We start from the raw sequence: 13,086 nt of genomic DNA, 5'->3' as shown, positions 1-13,086 counted from the left end.
CAATTAGTCTGAAGTTGAACCCCGAACCCTTACATTATGGGTCAGGCGCACCAGCCCTAGGCCACGCAGGGTTGTTCATATGGCTTGGTTGTATGTCTTGTGGCCTTTCACGCAATATGGAAACAGTATCCGTGTCTGCTGCATGGGCAAGAGGAACCACTGACGGGAACCATTCACGCTGTCGTGTCATACCTTTGAAGGCAGACCTTAAGTTCTCTCAATTTTTTTTTTGTTTCAGCATGCTGAGTGGGCGGATATCAAGCCATCGGGATGAGACTGGCGCAGTGAGTGATTTTTGGTGTGCTTCCAGCATGGTTGAAATTGATTTGTGGCTAGCCACACAGTCTGACACTCGACTACCATTTGTAGGTGAGAGTTTGTGTGAGTGAAGGCAGTTGAATCCAGTTCCCTCGATGTTTGTGTGCTTGCCAGGCTCTGAGTAATTTTATTTCAACAAAACATATTGGACTCTGAAAACTTGATGCAGCAGACATTGTGCTGGAAATGAGTGTAAGCTGGGAGTGTTCAAAAGTGTTCAGCGCCAGAAATCGACAAACTGTTCACCAGAAAAAAGCATTTAAAGCCTCTGGGTTTGATAGAGGCAATCTTCAACTGCCCAGGGGAAGTAAGTAAGCAGTTTTTTCCAAAAAATTTCTTGCTGTTCTTTTTGCTTTATTCCTCACAAAAGGAGAGGCAAGGAGTCGTTGAACGCTGGCTGGAAGTCACACATTTGTCCCCCTCCCCCCTTACTTCCTCTCAGTGGTCAGAAAGAACTGGGCTCTGGGAATATGTTGACATTGAAATTCATGTAGGAATGAGTACATAGAGTGCAATTGGAATCTCACGAATTTGACACACTGAGTTCAAAGCTTGAAGGAGTAAGGTTCCTTTGCACAGGGCTTGAGGTAGTTCTTTTGTGGAATTAACTCAGTTGGCACATATTTATTCCAGTCCTTCTGTGGAAATTATGTGAACGGTAGACTTACTTCTTTAGTCAAAGAAATGTCCAAGGTAAAAAATAGTCTTTTTGTAAAGATGAAATAAATTGGCGCAAAAGCCTTTATTTTTTACTTTGGACTGAAATAAATTGGCACAAAAAGCCTTAATTTTTTACCTGGGACATTCCTTTGACTAAAGAAGAAAGTCCATTGTTCACATTATTTCCGCAGAAGGACTGGAATAAATATGTGCCAATTGAGTCAATTTCACAAAAGAACTGGCTCCTACCATTAAATTGGCACAAAAAGCATTTTGTTTTATTCTTTGAGATAGGCCAATTTTAGCACAGGCCTTTTTTTTTATGAATAACTGGTAATCATAGAAAGTCTTGTAGGTATTTGACCTTCAAAGTCCCTTCAAAAATTAATCAAGAGCTAAATTATCATTCTTTTAGACACGGTAGACAAAAATGGGCATTAGTACATTCTAACATCAGAAATAACTCATTGATTAATGCAGTGAATTTTCAACAAAATATACTCAACTACAATGGCGCCTTCCTTGTTTGAGAACTCTAAGCCGGTATGGATGTGCAAACATTGCCACCATAGGAACTTGTCTCAGTTACACAGACCATCACGTAATCATCGTGGCAAAGTGGCATTTCCTTTAGTGAACTGTGATGATGAAAAAAATGTTATATATTCATTTCAGTGCAATCTGCCACCTGTATTTTATACTTCTATGTAGTATGTGACACCAGGCCACAAATGCGTAAACAGGGCCAGGGATCTCTCAAGTTTCATTACGACAGCCTTCACCTTGGACATGTTCGTTTATGGTAAATGGGCTTTAAGGGATGAAATAAAATGGGCGTTTATAAGCACTATGAAACCACCTGAAGATTCCTTATTAACCCCTAATTTGCACTGATAATTCATAGCGTGGTGTAACCAGTATGCACAAAAAAAAGAAGCCATTTTGTATGTGCGTCCTTATGTGCAGATTTAAAAGTAAAAACAAGTGCCTGCTTCTCCTTCAGATCTTCATAGACCGGGATCCCAAGCTGTTCTCAGTGATCCTCAACTTCATGCGGACCAAGGACATTGACCTGAGGTGTGTGCTCCAGGAGGCTGTCCAAACTGTTTGATGACAAGGATGCGCTGGGCAGCAAATACAAAGTGCGCTGTGTTGCAACTGGTGGCCGAAAATTTGCAAGATGATTACTTCTTTTGGCCAAATACAGTGTTCTGCAACTTCATTGTAGCAGCTTTGGAAGATTCTCCCACCTCAACCACAGGCTTATTGCAGTGCAACCGTGCAGAAAGCTTGCATATTGAGGTAACTTTTCTCTCGTACCAAATTTGACAATGATACCTACATCAATCGGCTGCACATTGTACGAAACCAGAATCGCCCTGTATGAGATAGAGGGAGTGAAAGCCACCAACGCAGAGTTTTTGCCAAAGGGCAGTGGTTGAACCATCTGTCGTCACTAGAGGAAAGTGCCACGAACCAAAAAGCGGCTTACGCTCCTTTGATCTCCTCGCCATCGATTCTGGTTTTGCATCATGCGTGGCCAGACCACGGCAATATCTTTGTGAAACTTCGAAAATTTACCTCAATACGTAAGCTTTATGCGTGGGGCACAAACAAATTTTCCGATTTTGCTCGTACTACCTACCTCCCTGAAGCCTGCTTTGTGGCAGGCAGTGCACCTGCCCACCTGGTTGTGGGCAACCTGCCAGGTGTGTACACCTGGCAGCCCTCACCTGGGTGAAGGGTACACCAGGGTGAAGGCCTTGGAGGTACATTACGTCAGGGTAAAGGTCTTTAGGTCAAAGGCATTTCTGGTAAAAGCCTTTAGGTCAAATGGTTTTCAGTGAAATGCCTTTAGCACAAGGACTTTAAGTGCCCTCTGTAACTAGTGCTAGTACACAATATTACGTGCTTAGCCATGCTAAACTGTCTGTTTAGTTTTTATTTGTGTTGTTGATATGTATCTGAGGGCTAGCAACGTTTATGACTTCAGCGCTCATGACAAATATGACGAAAAATCCTTGCCATGTGTAAAAAAAAAATTGGTACGAATTAAAGGGGTGCGTGCAGGGGGTCCTCTTTGGCCCCCCCCCGCAGTGGGTTTGTAGAGAAAGTGCTGGGAATTTTCCGTCCTACATGGATGCCGCGAATCTCTGAGGCTGACAAAGGAAGGTTGCGCGGTTCAATATTGAAGTAAGTTTTGTTTTAAAACTGGTAGTGCACTTTTATCACACAAGGAAGACAGACAAAGGACAGTCTGAATGTTGGAAGCAAAGAAAACCGATGCTTGGCGGTGCCACAGGCGGCTAGGAGAGTTTCGATTTGTTATGGCGCTTCGCGTCTGTGGGCTTTGTGTGGCCCGCGGTTTTGTTTTTGGCGCGCCTCGATTTGCAAGCACCGAACAGCAGAGGAACTCCAAGTGCCACTTCAAGCGCTAGTTAACCTTTGAAGGAGCCTGTTAAGGCTAGTCATGATCGCCACGGTCGATGAAAACCTATGATGGCACGATGGTCGGTGATCGTACAAGGCAGTTCGCAGTATAAAGAGCACTTGTGTCTTCGCACGCTCACCCAGTGAAACATTCCCGGCTCTGCCAGTCAACTTCAAAATACTTAATGGAAATCGTTTATTAGGGACGGGAGACAAGGCACAAGGGAGTTAAGAAAAATTGCTGATGGCCTAGCTCTGTTAGGCCAAGATATACGTAGTGAAAGCACGGAGACTTCTGTATTGGAAGAGTGCATTCACTAAATGCGTCTTTATTCTTGATTAAATTTTGAGCCTCCGTAGCGCCTCCGCCTCAAACGCCAAAGGCCCTGGTTCGATTCCGAGCCTCGGCACAGGTTTTTTTTTTTTTATTCAATGAGTAGACGGGGGGGTTTCAGTGGCTCCTATAGATGCCGCCACGAATACGTTAGTTAACTGTTAAGCACAGGCTCTGTTAAGGCGCGTTTATACTCCGGCGTAACGCGCGCGCAGGCTGCACGGCAACGTCACGTCGGCCAAAGCGAGACCCTCTATTCTCGAACTGTGCTTGATCGCCGACGCGTTCGGCGGCTTCGGCGCGTTCTGACCGCACTGGCGGAGACTTGGAGCATGTCTCTATTTCGCGCCGAGTGCGCCAGCCGCCGCCGGCCTGGCTAGGCCGATTCGGCTCCGCGGCGAGGCGCGCGTTGTTACGTCATTCAATAGCTTCGGCAGTTGGGCGGAGCTGTTCCTTTCGGGCTCTCAGCTAAATTAATCCATTCACAGTACACATCTGAAGGTACATGCAAGTTGGCGAGAGAGCCCGATCTAGTGGACCCTGTACCTCCGGAAACGCGCGAAAGCCGTTGAAGCGTCGTGCGTTGGCTTTACTTTCAAGCCGCCAACTTTAAACGCGAGCGCCCTTGAGCACCCATTTGTTTTTTGTGGCAAAAAATAAATAAATAACCTGGCCCTTGCAACTGTGGGAGACCTCGATGCCGCCTGCTGCACCGTGCAACCGCGGCCCGCCGTTCAAGGAATCACAGTCCGTTCGCCCCAAAGCCCCGGCCAGCCTCTGATGGGCATGACGCGCCGACCTTGTCCTGGCCCCTCGCGACTCCCCACACTGGGGTTATGATATTTAATTTGCAACGGCTGCTCACGGCGGAAGAGGGAAATGACCCACCGGTGCCTAACCTAACCGTACTCTCTCAAAAGCATCGCATGCTCTGTGGGGCTGAGGTCACTGAAATGCAAGCCGGAGCTTTTGCGAGAAGTTCGTCGTCGTGTTTGGGAACGGGGTCCATTGTAACGCTGGCAATTTTATAAATTTTAGAAATTTTATAAATCTGTCTTCGAGTAATCCAGGCATTTCTTCTGGTTCCTTGAAATAAATCTGAATTAATGACCTTTTACTTTCCTTATGTCATTTTTAGTGGGCAGTCAAGTGTCACTCATTTCATAGATTTAATTTTGTTACTCTTTTTGAATGACCAAATTACAACTTGTATCCTGTCATCCCCTCAGTTCAAGTCGTATACATATCTATGCACACTGTTTTAGTACAGTAGCATTACTAGGCCCATTTTCTGATTTCGGGCATACATATATACATCTCTGAAGCCTGTTCACCTGTCCACCGTGTTGTGAGCAACCTGCCAAGTGTGTACACCCGGAGGTATGCACCTGACGGGCCTTCTGGGTGAAGGGTGCACCTGTGTGAAGTCCTTCAAGGTAAATGCCTTCAGGGTAAAGGCATTTAGGACAAAAGACCTTTGTAGTAAAGGGTTTTAGATCATAAGTCCTTAGGCCAATGATCCGTTTAGGTCAAATGCCTTTAGCATGTAAGGAACTTAAGTGGCCACTGTAATTATTGCTACTGCACAATACTCTATGGTTAGCCATGCTAATCTGTTTGCTAGTTTTTTTTTTATGGTGCTGAGTCGGTCTTGTTTACTGCAACTGCAAAGACCAGTCACTTTTTTGGAAAAATAAAGCGGCCTGTTTGTCTTTTTCTGGTACATTTTTTGTCATACTTAACAGGTATTCGATTTGATACTCAAAGACATTTTTTCACCATAGTCCTATTATAAAAGTTCAGTATTTGCATACCTTTTCTGCCTAGCGGATGTGCTGCCAATGCTATTGATGTTGGCAGGCAGCTGTGTTGTTGCACCGGCATTCTAGCTGGCTATGCCTTGCAGGGACCTGGACATGAGCATTCTGCGTCATGAAGCCGAGTTTTACGGTATCACTCCGCTCGGTAAGTGCCTTTTGGGACGACAATTAGCGCCACAAGTTTTGTTGTGTTACTTTGCAAAGAGTGTGCTTCGCCTATTGCTGCCTGCTCTGTGACCTTATTATTGTCTGGTTTGTTACGTAAGGCAAGTTATCCCTTTGATGTTTCATTTTTTGTTTCCTTTGAAATGAAATTTGTTTTGTCTAAACAGCCTTAACCCTTTCCAGTCAGGTGTACTTTTCCCAGTGACTACTACACTGGTCAGCATTCTTTTGGGCGTTCTAGCGCCTCGCACAAGCAAGGGAGTCCCACGTCATGATTTGGTTATAAACACTTATTTAAAGCATTTTTTTTTTAGCTTCGCTAGGGCTTGAGCAGAAATTTTTTAGAGTGTGGTACCTCTTGAAGCAGTCTCCTGGGTGGAGGTCAGGCTTCCTCTCACATGTCTTGAAAAAAAAAGTCTCACTTCTGCCTCCTTTTGTCGTTCTGTCACTGCAGACAGTGCAATCCTTGTCGAAGGAGACACATAGTTGTCTTCGTCACTAAAGTTATCTCCAGTTTCTACAGAGTCATTGGCCAACTTTCTGTTGGCTTGAAAGTCATGCTGCGATTTTTTGGTGCCAATTGAGGCCCTCAAAACCACGTCATCAAAAAATATTTTTGCATCAGCCAAAGAGCCGGTCTGCAGGCTGCAAAAATTCCAACCAGATTGTGCTCCTTTTTTCGTACAGAAATGGCGGGCAAAACGTTGCGTCGGGCCGTGCCTTACAACTGACTGGACACACACTTTTCCGTTATCGGGCAATACCCGGCAGATGACTGGAAAGCCAGTTTGTTAGTTTTTGGCAGCAAAATTCAAGCAGTGTGTTTTTATAAGGATTTGCAAAATTTCATACAAAGTGTCATAATTCATGAAAATGGAAATGTCAAAATTCCACAACTTATACAGTAAATGTTTGAAGGATCATGAAAATAATTTCAATTTCGAAAATGCACATTATGCTTTAAATTGCAAAAAGAAAAATGGATGTTACTCCTGGGGGCAAAATACAACCTTTGCCCGTAAAGCTTCGAGATTGATTTGTTTTTTTCTCTAAAAATGATTCCCCAACACAAATGTTGGTGCATATGTGTAGCGCCATCTTTTCGGGTTAACCTGAGCTATTTATGTTAATTGCTGTGGCTGCTGCTAGATGGCACTACATGTAGAAAAATACGTCACTAGTCGTCTGCACATTCTACTGTGAGTGAATGTGGAGAGATTGTCGTCCACCTCGAACAGCGTGTAAACATAAAATTCTGTGTAAAGATTGGCAAGACAGCCACACAGACGTATGAGCTCCTTCGTGACGCTTATGGCAACGAGACATTATCGCGGGCGCGAGTTTTCGAGTGGCACAAGAGGTTCGTTTCGGAGAGAACGTCTGTGGAAGACGACACAAGGCAGGGGCGCCCTTCAACCTCACGGAATGAAAACAACGTGGCTCGGATCAGGGAGATCGTACAGCAAGACCACACTATTACAGTCCGCATGCTATCAGATGCTCTCGACAGTCGTAAGACAACATGCCACCAAATTTTGCGTGAGAACTTGGGGAAACGAAAGCTGAAAACCAGACTTGTGCCGTGCTCCCTCACACAGGACCAGAAGGACACGCGGGCATCAGTGAGCGCCGATTTACTCTCCAAGGCAGAGAAGGATGTTGCATTCGTCAACAGCGTCATTGCTGAAGACGAAACACTGTGTTTTCAATGTGATCCTCAAACAAAGAGGCAGAGCGCCGAATGGCGGTCCACAAGCACTCCGGCGTCAGGAAAGGTGTGGTTACAGAAGACCAAAACAAAGACGATGCTGATAGCTTTTTTCCACACCACGAGTTCGTCCCACAAGGGCAGACGGTGAATCAGGAGTTTTATATCCGCGTGCTCCAACACATGCGTGATGCACTTCGACGCCGTCGCTCGGACTTATAGGCATCTGGACAATGAATGGAGCCTTCTCCATGATAACGCAGGGTCGCACACTGCTCTCAGCTTGACAAAATTTCTCGCCAAGCACAGCATTACTCTACTTCCCCATTCGCCATACTCGCCTGACCTCTCCCCATGCGATTTTTTCCTGTTTCGTCGTGTGAAGAGAGCCCTAAGAAGTCGTTGGATGGGGAGCGTGGAGGCCATTCAAGACACCAGGACAAAGGAGCTGACAGCCCTGCCAGAAGAAGCGTTTTCCAACGGTTTCCAAGACCTCAATCAGCATTGGAAGCTGGGTATTGACTGCAAGGGAGACTATTTCGAAGGGGTGCTACACAAATGATTTCAATGTTTAACGCATTTTTTTTAATAGACTCGGCCTCGGAACTTAACGGACAAAGGTTGTCTGTCTGCACAAAATGGTGGACGACGTGCTACTCTGCTCACTGTTTCATAAAATACGGTTTTCTGCGTTTGCTGTATTGCGTAAAAAAAAGCTTATTGGCACGATGAAGAATGCGAAGTTCACCTCAAACGTAGAGGTCGCTGCTGGGTGTAGCCTACTCTAAAAAAAAGCTGAGACTTCACTTTGCACACAGATGTGTGCATGGCGTGTCAAAGGGTGATGTGCCTGTTTGATAGACACTGCCAAATTGTTTGTGAGGGTTCGTGACCACTTGCAGGTGATTTTGCATCTTCAAGTACCTTTAACAAAGATATAAAGCTGCGGTCATAATCATATGGAACGCACATCAGTGATGAAACCCCTTTCACTTCTTACCTAGTGGAAATTAGGAGGTATTTAATATGTATGCTAGCAAAATGCCACTGTTGTGTTCGCGTGTAATCCTGGTAAACTTTCATTTTTTCTCTGCAGAGCATGTAACAAAAGTTCAAATGCCAGAGCGTTCTTTGCATTATTTTGGCCCTGAATGCACTGAATGTTAAATGAGCCTTCTGCAATGTGTTCTTAATTCTCCATTCCTTTAAAAAAATTTAGAGGAAAAATATATGGTACAAAACAATTTTCTGGAGTTATAAAAGTGTAATTTCATGGCGTGGTCATAAAATACTAATATGCTAAAAAAAATTGCACGGGAATATATCAGAAGTAAAAAATTTTGCTGAAAGCCGCATTCACCCTTAATAGGGTGGCACAACCGCAGATGCAGATTACACATAGGAGCATTGTGCAGGTGCTAACTTGCAAGAAATGGGCTGAGAATCCTACTTATCACAAAGAGAAATCGAAGGTTGGCTTGCACATATGGGTTTTTTTCTGATATAAAAAGTGTTCCCTTTAAACTCTTTAGGAGCCTTATCCCTGTGGTGCCACAGAACTTTTGCGCTTCCAAAGAATACCCGGCACCTGCATGATTTGGCATGAGTGACCTAGTGAGAATACGTTGTTTCTGAAAGTGCGTGCTTATTCTGTTGGAGCGGTATGCATATGCATCACCTGGTATGGGCAGCATAAGCCATGCCGCATGAAAAAGGCTACTTGAAGCCACTCTTGTCTTTGTTTTTAATGTGACTGGGTTAAGGGTCCCGTGTCAGAGAAAGGTTGGCAGTGAAAAATCCCCCAAAAAATCCCCACAGAAGCAAGGCCCACCTTGGTGGCAGGTAGGCCACCTAGGTCACGTAGCCTTGTGACGTCATCACAACCTACCCACTAGATTGTGAGCAAGCTGCCCACCATGGCAGATGGCAGTTCAATTAACGATTGGTCGCAAGAGATTGCTCGGCAAGAGTAACCTGAGTCTTGCAAGCCCCACTGGTGGCTGTGCTTGAAACAGCCACCTGCTGAGGCATCGCTTAACTGCTGCACTACTGCACCAGCAGTGGTATGAGGACTCTCATCATCATCAGCCTTACTACACCCACTGCAGGGCAAAGGCCTCTCCCATGTCTCTCCAATTAACCCTATCCTTTGCCAGCTGCATCCACCCTTTGCCTGCAAACTTCTTAATCTCATCCGCCCACCTAACGTTCTGCCGCCCCCTGCTACGCTTACTTTCTCTTGGAACCCACTCCGTTACCCTTAAAGACCAGCGGTTATCCTGCCTTCGCATTACATGCCCTGCCCAAGCCCATTTCTTTCTCTTGATTTCGACTAGGATGTCATTAACCCATGTTTGTTCCCTCACCCACTCTGCCCGCTTCCGATCTCTTAACGTTACACCTATCATTTTTCTTTCCATGGCTCGCTGCGTTGTCCTTAACTTAAGCTGAACTCTTTTCGTTAGCCTCCACGTTTCTGCCCCGTAGGTGAGTACCGGTAAGATCATGCTGTTGTACACTTTCCTCTTGAGGGAAATTGGTAAACTGCCACTCATGATCTGCGAGAATTTGCCATATGCGCTCCACCCCATTCTTATCCTTCTAGTTATCTCCCTCTCATGATCAGGATCAGCTGTCACTACCTGCCCTAAGTAGGCCTTGTGGTAGGACTCTCAGCAGTCTGTAAATGTTAAGTCGAGGGTGGCCGCATCTACATATGTGGGCATTAACCCATCCAAATAGTATAACTCTATGGGATATTTTTAATATCCATGATTTTCAGTGTGTGAACCTGGAAATCATATGAACCGGGAATGTATCAATGAGGTTTTGCTTTACAGTTGCAAAGTACAAACTAAGAATACAAGTTCAAGCTAGGAAAAAAAATTAAACCACAAAGACAAGTAAAAACGCAATAAAAGTGTGTATGTGTCATGTTGTGCATGGAGTGAAGATATGAAGATTCTTTTTTTTTTTTTTTGCTTTTGCGCCACTCTTTTTGAACCTCCGTGGCAGGCTCCTGATGCCCCCGACTATCTTGACTTGCAGTGAAGCGGCTCATCCTGTGTGAGGACCTGCACCAGTCGTCGTGTGGCGACGTCCTCTTCCATGGCTACCTGCCCATGGCCAGTGAGTCTGTTGTCTTGCCTCTTCTCTTGACACGTGGTTAGGGATGGTATTGCTCAATGGGATGCACATACAACATATACATACACATGAAGGCAAGAGCTAAAAATGGTTCAGCACTGTGCAGTGGATAGAAAAATAGTGCTATAGACCTACACCACATTTGCAAACAAGGCTGACCTTTATGCCCTGAGGCAATAAACATCGTTTGAAAAAAAAAAAAAAAAAGGCTGACGCTGGAGGCAGCCAGGGATACTGATGACACCACTGTCAGCGACGGTTCAGTTTGTACGGTAAAATGACATAATAGTAGTTCTGTCAATTTTTATGGTATTACCAGTGCTGGCGGACACCAGAAAACTAATAAATCGTCTTAATTAGTGGGCTGGTTAACTAGTTTCTAATAACTAACTTTTTAGCTATAGATTTAGGCTCTTGGTTGCATTTGGAGATTTGTAGCCGGTCGTTAATGACAGCGTTACAGTTTTTAGAATTTTGAAACCTTGATTACCCTTGGCACTATGGCTTGACAAAATTTGCTATTCCAGCTAGTTATATCCACTGGAGGGGTTGCATTGCCTGCATGCTTTTCGAAGGCACATGTATCTTGGCATGATGTTAGCCAAAATTTGTTGGGCCACAGCGCCGAAGGTAATTGTGCTTTTGCAAATCTAAAAACTAAAATGGCTATTACTAGCAACCGGCTACAAATCTCTAATTGCAACCAGGTGCCTAACTGTAATAGTTTATTTACTTACAGATACCTTAAAGGCCTCAAAAGAGGCATTGTGTTATGGGGGTGAAATAAAAAATTTTATGTAAAGAAATGTTTAAAATCAAAAGCATATGAAAAGGGCAGCAAAACGGACCAAAAACAAGTCAGCTCAGCTAACAGGACACCGTTATTTATAAGAAGTTATGTGAAGTACAGGACAACTATGCATCGTGGAATAAAACTAGGCGATGCAATCCTGGAAATTGTTCCAAAGGCGGATGGCGGTGGGAGTGATGAGAAGTTAAAAGCATGTGTACTGCCATAAATGCGGGTGTAGCTGTAGTAAGAGGGACATTGTAGTTGTGCAAGTGGTGAATCAGCAGCGGGCGTATTTATGAAAGAGAGATAATAAGGCAATGTTTCAATGAATTTTCAACAGATGAAGTGAAAGTTCCATCTTTACTTGTGTTATGCTGGACAGGTAACTATAATTTTGTGAAATGAAATGACAAGTCCTGTTCTGGATAGCTTCAAACTTGTCAATTACGTATTTCTGATGAGGTGACCAGATGGATGAAGTGTACTCTAGCTGCGGTCTGACAAATGTTATGTAGGCTTGTTTACGCTTGTGAGGGGTAGTGCTTTGCAGGTTGTGGCAAAGGAATCCTACTTACCTGGAAGCATTAGCAGAAATGGTGGTTATATTGTTAAGTGACGGCAAGCCAATGAATACAGTACAACATGACAACATATGGCTACAACATGATTTAATAACGGATGGCCTAGCACGAGCGCTCCCGCCCGCGCCACTGCTCACTTCGTTGTCATCCAGACCGTGACATGACCCGGGGCCACAATGATCACCTCGATCACATGAACTAGAAGATTGGCCACAATGATCACCTCGATCGCACGAACTAGAAGATTGGCCACAATGATCACCTCGATCGCACGAACTAGAAGATTGGCAGTGACGATGAAACGCAGGGTGTGACGATGGGCGTGGCAGAAGGGATGAACAGAGAAGAGAAGAGGAAGAGCTTGCCGCCATGTTGGATGAGAGGATGATCGGATGAGCCCTGGCCCACAAAGCTTCCGGGCCACAGGTCATGTGGAGCCCACGACTGAGGCCCATGCGGACGGTGTTCTTACTTGTCTTCTCAGGTCTGTAGGGTTCAGTTGCAAAAGTGTCGTCAATTCATTGCCTCTTCTGGTTGAGGTGGGGGACAGGGCTGGGGTGAGCGTTGAGGTCGGTTCTGGTCTGGCGGGCTGGGGCACAGCTGGGCAGCACGGACCGGGTACACACGGCCGATGACCACGACAGACTCAGGACAGCGAAGTTCCGGGACCAAGATGGCAATGATACCTTGCATCTCACACCAAATGTTACGTGATGGCAAGCCGATAATTACAGTTCGGCTTGATAGATGGCTATGGCATGATTTAATGGCGGACGGCCTGGCACGAGCATTCTTGTCCTCTTTGTCGTCTTCTAGTCCGTGACAATATGCTCAACCCATGAAACAATTGGTGCGTAGTGGATGCCTAGACACTTGTACTGTGTAGTTTGAGCCATTGTATCTTTATTAATGTGGGAGGGAAAGTGCAAATTACTTGATTTTAGGGTGAAAGAAATTGTTACATTTAGAACGGTTCAGAGTCATTAGCCACGCTTTACACCACTTGTTAATGCGATTGAGGTCCCGTTGGAGTGAAAGGTGATATCATTACTTTTTATTGATCAGTAAGTAATGCGGTCACTAACAAATTTATGTAAACAAGATGAGATGTTTATTGGCAGGTCATTAAT

The 13,086-nt window shown here is 44.9% G+C and overlaps 1 protein-coding gene across 4 annotated transcripts in view; it reads left to right on the top strand.

Annotated features, from left to right (window-relative positions):
* Nucleotides 1-13,086, top strand: part of LOC144132309 (BTB/POZ domain-containing protein KCTD3) — a 175,348-nt gene that overhangs the window by 32,268 nt on the left and 129,994 nt on the right. For 3 of the 4 annotated variants that reach the window (XM_077664623.1, XM_077664626.1, XM_077664624.1), the window contains 4 exons: nucleotides 239-284; nucleotides 1,982-2,055; nucleotides 5,649-5,707; nucleotides 10,484-10,564. In XM_077664623.1, the coding sequence (XP_077520749.1) occupies nucleotides 239-284; nucleotides 1,982-2,055; nucleotides 5,649-5,707; nucleotides 10,484-10,564 (260 nt within the window). The remainder of the gene's footprint in view (nucleotides 1-238; nucleotides 285-1,981; nucleotides 2,056-5,648; nucleotides 5,708-10,483; nucleotides 10,565-13,086) is intronic. The other variant, XM_077664627.1, reaches the window with a different exon arrangement.

This window comes from Amblyomma americanum, chromosome 5 (genome assembly GCF_052857255.1).
Source record: "Amblyomma americanum isolate KBUSLIRL-KWMA chromosome 5, ASM5285725v1, whole genome shotgun sequence".
NCBI lineage: Eukaryota > Metazoa > Arthropoda > Arachnida > Ixodida > Ixodidae > Amblyomma > Amblyomma americanum.
This window is presented reverse-complemented; position numbering and strand designations above follow the sequence as displayed.